The sequence below is a fragment of the Tinamus guttatus genome, unplaced genomic scaffold, assembly GCF_059628265.1.
Source record: "Tinamus guttatus ecotype Peru unplaced genomic scaffold, ASM5962826v1 Tinamus_guttatus_pri_ptg000246l, whole genome shotgun sequence".
NCBI lineage: Eukaryota > Metazoa > Chordata > Aves > Tinamiformes > Tinamidae > Tinamus > Tinamus guttatus.
The window spans coordinates 3,275,246-3,282,415 of record NW_028288780.1 but is presented as its reverse complement, the minus strand read 5'-3'; the positions used below and the strand labels follow the sequence as shown (position 1 = coordinate 3,282,415).

The 7,170-nt window shown below is 47.9% G+C and overlaps 1 protein-coding gene across 1 annotated transcript; it reads right to left on the bottom strand.

Moving 5' to 3' along the window:
• Positions 1 to 331: 331 nt before the first annotated feature.
• Positions 332 to 5,343, bottom strand: NCOA4 (nuclear receptor coactivator 4). The gene is made up of 9 exons (XM_010224524.2): positions 5,129 to 5,343; positions 4,521 to 4,661; positions 4,306 to 4,394; positions 3,734 to 3,842; positions 3,222 to 3,293; positions 2,658 to 2,801; positions 1,440 to 2,447; positions 979 to 1,068; positions 332 to 418 (listed from the first exon to the last, which is right to left on the bottom strand). Exons 1-9 carry the CDS (start codon positions 5,267 to 5,269, stop codon positions 413 to 415), a joined length of 1,800 nt encoding a protein of 599 aa, XP_010222826.2. The 5' UTR covers positions 5,270 to 5,343; the 3' UTR covers positions 332 to 412.
• Positions 5,344 to 7,170: the final 1,827 nt, after the last annotated feature.

Genomic DNA, 7,170 nt, shown 5'->3' with positions numbered 1-7,170 from the left:
CGGACCCCAACTCACGACAAAGTTGTAGCAGCTGAGAGAACAACACTCGTAAATCAACGCCAAAGGTGGACGTTTCGCAGCACCAGACATTTCGCGTTACACCTGCACTGGCTTTCAAGTGGCAACCCAATAGAGGGGATTCACACAGTCCCATAACAGACAGGAATTTACAAACACCTCCATTGTGTCAGTTTGCTTATGCTCTGTGGGTCTACATTTCAGAATTAATCATAACAAAAAGGCATTTTTCTGCACCATAACTCTGTCATATGAATATTTTTGCTTTTTGTTATAATTTTGGAAGAAAAAGCAGACGTCCAAACACAAACACAAGAATTCATCTGGCTGCAGTCACTCAGCATGGATGCGCGATAATCAGCAGGAATGGGACAATTCCAACGCTTCTGATTCTTCACATCTAAGCAAATTCAAAATAGGGTTATTCTCTGATCTCTGATAAAGCAACACTTTTGGATAAAGGCATATATAAGGCATACTCAGGAAAAAAAATCATACTAAGATACTTTTCAGAACCCAAGACCCTTCTATTTTAGGTTTTGACGTATTCTTGCCAAAAGGGGTGCTTTCCACTAATTTCCTAAACAGTGATAAAGTTATTCTGGCAGAGAGCAAAACATGACTCCACCTGTAAATGCACTGTTAAGATAAGCAAGTAGCTGCCTAGAAATTCAGGCATTAAGTGCACCTCTTAGCTACAGTAGAAGTTACCAAGACTGTACCAAGAGATGATCAGTTTAATAGTGATTTACTTCAGAACAAACTCCCTCCCCAGCTCGGGATTGAGGAGAAATAATGAAAAAAACAGAGCAGTCCAAGCGGGTACAAATGTTAATAAGGAAGCCGCAAGGCTGCTAGCCCCTGGCTTTGGAGAATTCAGAGGATGGTAATTAGCTGCCCCCATCCTTCAGTTACATTACGCTTAGGTGGGGGTGTTCTAGCACATGCTCTGCATCCTACCTGCAAGGGAGTCTGGTACAGCCATTTGTCTTGATCTCCACTCAGTTTCATACAGGCAAAAAGGTCACAAACTGTAGGAAGACCAAAGTCCTGAAAGAGAAAATCACTTTTATTACTGGTAGCTAAATAGAAGTTAAATATATTCCAGTACATCTTCAAATTCTGTGAAGTGTTCACAAAAACTGAGTATTAGGATTGAGATGAGTATTTTGTTCATTTAATGGGACCATTTAGACTTCAGAATTAACTGGTGCTTTATGTTCAGTGCTGTCCTCATTGCTGAAATAACTAAGAAACCACGGAACACAGTAGAAGAGGAAAGAAACCTAAAAATCATCTTTCGGTATTCTCTAGGAGAGTTAAGAATTTGAATTACGAAATTTGAGAATTTAGGTTCAGTAAAACAAACCCCGGCCCCCTGGCTGCAGACAGGGCCCTAGAGACACGGGGAACACACTCACTTGTGCTTTCTTGCGCAGGAGCCATTTATCTTCCACGGGAGGCGGGTCAGTGTTTTCTAGGTTGTTGGACGTCAGCACCCAGCTGTTTACGTTCAGGGGGAGGTGGAACGGAGCCAAGAGGTCTAGGAAAGGGCTCTTGAAGCTGTTATCTGCCTTTTCGCTGTTGGCCTTTTCTTCTGCACGTTCTGCTTTGTGCTCAGGCTGGGCTAGCCAGCTCGCCAGCGGCCGTTCGAGCAGCACCTTCAGGGGCTCCGCTACCTCTGCTGAATAATCCGCCTTCTCGGCGGACACGGGTCCCTCTGCGCCCCGCTGCGAGGGGTGAAGCCAGGGGCTGCCAGCGGGCGCGGGCGGCTCCTCCCCGGGGCTGCCAAGGGCCTTCTGGCTCACCGGGACCCCGTTCTTATCCTTCGCGTCCTTCCTCAGGAGCCACTGGCAGAGGGCCTCCTTCCCGCAGTTTTCGTCGCACACGCACTCGGACAGGCTGGCACACAGCTCGTTAGCTTTGCACACCTCTTCCACCTTAAACGGGGCTGGCGGGTGTTGAAGAAGCCACGCGTTAACAGCGGACGCGGTGGGCAACTTCTTCCCGTCAAGATGCTCGTTGAGGCACTTCAGGTTTCCCAGGTTCTCGATTTCCACACCTTTGGCCTGGCTGCCACGACAGCTGGTACACGTTTCGGCTTGAGGGAGCCAATCACTTATATTAAATTCTTCCTTAAAAGGTTTAAACTCATTCTTCCATTTCTCATCCGAAGAACTATTTCCATCTTCTGTGTCAGGCGTAAGCAGCCAGTCAGAAAGATCCATCTCCTCCTGCCCAAAGGATTCCAGTTCCTCAATCTTTTCAATGGAAAAGGTGGAGCTGGAGGTCGAGGTGGAGTCCTTGCGGCCCTGGGAATCCGCCTTCCGAGCAGCATCGTGCTGTTGGTTCTTCAGGAGCCAGTGCTCCAAATCTTTCAGATTTCCCCACGCTTGCTCCAGATAACAAACTTTGGACGAATGTAAATCCTAGTAAAAGACACATTGAAATGCGTTTAGTAACGCTGAAAGACAATGTCCAAATACTGTTTGCACAGCTGTAGTTCAGAGTGTACTGAGTATAAATGCAAAACTGTTAGCTGACACAAAGCAAAGAGAACTGCAGAAGATGCAACTCCCACCATATCCCAGCTGCACTTTCCTTTCTATGACAGCTCAGGCGAGGCAGGAAGAGCCTACCTGCTTGGGGTCCCACACGCATTTCTGCAGCACCCAGTCCTCCAGGTTGGTGCTGGGGACATAGGGAGCCGGGCGAACGCCCACGGATCTGCTTCCAAGTAACCAGTCGGCCAGTGAAGCACCCACGGTCCCGTACAGTGTTTTCTGCACACACAGAGTGGTTTCAGTTACAGAAATACCTACGTGCTGAAGCAATCTACAGTAAACATCAAAATGGGCACTCAGCATGCATTAATATTTCTAAAGCAAAAGGATAATCATTGAGGCCTTTCTCATAAAAGACAGAAAGGAACAAAAAAGGAACACCAGTACGACTCTCAGTCACTGCACCAAAATACTGGTTTATGTCTTTCAGCCCCCTCTGAGAGCAAGGGGCAAGAAGGGGAAGTGACAACTTCTACAACACGCAGCTCCGATATGCGCAATCCCACCGTAACTTTCCTTTTACCCATAAGACTCCTCCACTAATTTTCAACCATCATCTTAACAAAGAAGCAGAAGCTGTTACTCAATCAAGCCAACTTATCGTGTGTGAGTTCTCCTTTCACCAAGTCTTGATCTTACCTGTTCACAGTTCTTTAGGGTGCAATTCTGCCCATGAAACCAGGGAGAAGTATTCTCTCTCTCAGAGGTTTGCTGTAGGTAAAGTAAAGTAGCAGTCAATTAAAATCTCAATTTTGTCCAATTTGTAAGATAAATTATAAACACAGCAGAGGTAAAAGCACCGCTGCAACTATCCAGTTCTTTCCATCTATCTATCTACAACTACTGACATCAATAATATCTTAACATGAATTTACAGTTGCTGGTGAAGCAAAGAATGCTGCCATCACATGTTCAGTCTCTGCCAAAATACATCACAGTAATGTGTACATTACCAGATCTAGCTTGGCCAGAACCAAATCAAATGCAAAAATCAACAAACCACATATGTATTCTACAGCTATAACAACATGACTTATACATCCTATCTAGTCAACACGCAACTACAAAAAGATCACTCAGAATATATTACTGCTTTGAAACAAGATTTTTGGGGGGGAAGCCTGGTAATGCAGGCAAGCCTTGGTGCTTACCATGGTTTTAATGGAGCCAAATGAGGTAATAGCCTGGCGAAGGTAAGATGTATCGGCCTCGAAATTGAGGACAGAAGACTCTTCTGGTTTAAGAGTAAGACTTTCCAGTCTGAAAAAACAAAATGGTAGTTATGGAAAAAGAAACTACTTTCTTCCACACCTGCCACGTTTTAGGGATTAGACCTGCATTTTATAAAAGGGCTTCCAAACTCAAGTCTTTGCAATAATTAACTAAAGAAAAACTTTTCATGCTTGCACAAGCATGAGGTGCCTATCCACAAGCAAAAAAGGAAAAGAGTCAGCAAGAAAAAACAGATGTTCCCTTCTCACTTCAGTTACCATTAAAAAAGTATCTGAAATAATCTACACTCCTAATTATAGTCTTGCTCTTTCACTTTAAGATTAAAAGAAGTGGTGAGAGGAATCGGAGTGCTTTAAAAATCTTATTTGTAGGAACCTTTAAGGATGCATGAAAGAAAATGTGTGAAAGTCAAGTTATATCCATTACTCAGAATCAAAAAATAAAGATTGACTTTGACTTAAGAATTTAACATGCTCTACAATACACTTACCTCTCCAGGCAAACTGAAATCTGGTTTGCTAGTTCGTTGCTGTAGGAGTGTTCCAGCTGATGGATAAGGCAATTGAACTGTCCCAAGTACTGCATGGAAGACAACACACCCGTTAATTTTTTGGCCTCTAAGAGTAAAATAAGAAAATACTTGCAAAACTGAAGTGTATTGGGAAATGCCAGTGCATTTACCCAGTAAATGTACCCACATCTTACCCAGTAGAGCTGCTGAGCTTGCTGCTGCAAGGCCTCCTCCTTGAGCTGCTGGATGAGATCGACCTGCTCGAAGAGCCAGACCTCGCGGCTGCGCAGGCACTCCAGGTGGCGGCTGATGTGGCTGTGGATCTTGGCTTTCACCTGCAAGGGGACACGCGGCGTCTCCACAGCGGCCCCAGCAGCAGCGCCCCGCGCCCCGTACAAAACCGTATCGCTCACAGGAGAGGGCTAGTTTGGGACCAAGCTATTTCTCAAGTCTTCTGAACGCAAACCACAGGCACCATTTAAGCCACATGACTCATAAATTAGTGCAAGTTCCAAGGCAATCTCTAAGGGAGCATCAAATAACACTGTTATTTGTGGCATCTCTATATCCCAATGTCCAAGCCTAGAGCTATTTCCAGGTATTTTCCAAAGCAGAAGAAATAAAACAGAGCAGCACTACTACAGCACCTTCAGTGTACTTCAGCAGGAGCATGACCACATTGCACAGCAAGATGCCTGCTGTCTCTAGGAAAATTTCATTCCAGCACCATACTGCACAAAGTACTTTGGAATAACTAGAACTGTTGGTGAAGCCACATTGTTTTACTTCAAAATTAAATTACCTCTCTCCAGTTGTCTTTAATCTGTTGTTCAGCTTTGACAATTCCAGAAATGGCCGTCTCCAAGTCTTTCCTGGCTTGAAGGCACTTTGCCAGAGTCTCGCTGCCGCAGGAATTCCTACTTCTATCTTGTGGTGGACTCATTCTTGAGGTGTTCCTAAAGCAGGATGAAAAGTGTTCTTTTTAATAGTTTCTCTTCCTCTTCAATAGGGAATGGTGATCATATGAAAATCCCCATCTCCATATGCATTTGCTAGAAAGCCGAAGACCCCACAGCAAAGCGAGTCTTCTCAATACGGATAAAAGCGAAGACGAGCGCCTCTCCCAAGCCTTGGCACGGGAATTAGTGCAATCACAGGGAACCCAACAGCCCTTCGTCAACAGGCTCAACCGCAGGAGCTTGAGCAACCCAGCCCCGGCGCTCACATTCCTCCGGCTTAACTTGGCTAATCAGCAACCGCGGCAGCCGCTCCAGGCACGGGGCGGCCCGGGAATCGCCTGGCGACGTCCCCAGGGCAGCGAGCGCTTCGCTGCTCCCTTAAAGCCTCTCATAGAGGGAAAGAATGGAAGTCAGTTGCAGGAGCTGATAAATTCCATGATACACGGCTCAAATGCTCCCCTAAGCGTCCTGGGCCCACGCTTACAAAAACTGCTTGCTATTTGTTGGGGACAGAGCCTGCAGTGACCTCACTTCGACATATCCTCAAATAAAAGGAGCTCAGACACAAAGTTTCTGCAGAAGTTACACAAATAAGGAGTTAGATGAATAAGGATTTTGCTAGACAGGCAAAAAAAGCTAAATATAGATGTTTTAATAAAAACAGGAAGCAGCAGCAGTTTTTCTTGTTACTTGAGTGTTTCAATCCTCCCGTTCAGTTTCGCGGATCTCCTGAAGCACCATCTTAAAATGCTTCAGAGTAAGCGATCTATTTAGCAAGTTAAAATGCCCCTCCAGCAAAGGCTTCTATGACAATCCACAGCAGAGTTAGGTACAAACATGCCTGTATAATACTTTATGGTCTCTCTCCCATGCACACTGGAGGAAAGTTGAGATTATTTTGAACACAGCAACAACCCTCCAGAGTTGGGTCGCTTGGTCTGCAGCTTGCAAGCTCCACAGGCTCCTAGCCTTCCTGTCCTGGCTCATCCTCTAGGGAACACAGAGCACATCCAAACTACAAGATAAGGTGCCCTGGATTTATTTCCTAAACTCGTTTCAATTCTGCACTGCATCATCAAGGCATAAACGGCCAAACCACGTCACCCTCCAACCAGAGCCAGCGAGACCAGCGTTAGTTTCTTACTTGCACGGGTCAGAGCTTCAGTTCCATAAGGCTCCACATTCTTCATCCCGCTAGCAATTTTCAATAAGAGATAACCTTACCCTTCTCAACAACCTTAATCCAAACCCCCTGCTTGTGCAGCAGAACTGAACAAACTGCCCGAAGCTGCCCCGAAGCACCAGCAGGTCAGAGCGCAGCTCCCGTGCTCGGAAGCAGCCAAAAAATGACACGTTCCGTCCCAAACCCCGGCGCGAGACACGGACACGGACACGGCCCCGGCCCCGCGCGGCTCCCGGTGCCCCGCGCCCCTCCCGCCCCCCTACCTGCCCGCCCGGCGCCGCGGCCGCCGCCGCCTCCGCCCCGCGCCTTTATGGGCGCCCCGCGGCCGCCCCTCCCCGCGGCCTCCGGGCGCCTCCCCGCTCCCGGCGCGGGGGCACCGGCTCGAGCACGAGCACCGCTCACGAACCGCCTCGAAGGCGCCAGCGAGTTGTGCTGGGAACGCGCGCTGCTGTCCCCGCTGCCGAACGGCCGCCCGTCTCCCGGGAAAGTTGTCCCCGCGGAACCGCACGGCCGGCCCGGCACTGCCGCCTTGCGCTGCGGGGAGGCTGCGCGAGCCGCCGCCTCCCGCTCCCGTTTCGGGCTCGCTCAGAAGCGCGATAACAAACACAGTAATTCGGATTTTAATTAAACATGACGAGGCCGGGGAGCAGAGCAGGCGGAACCAGCTCCCCAGCCTGCGAAGAGCGGCGCGGGGAACCGGCC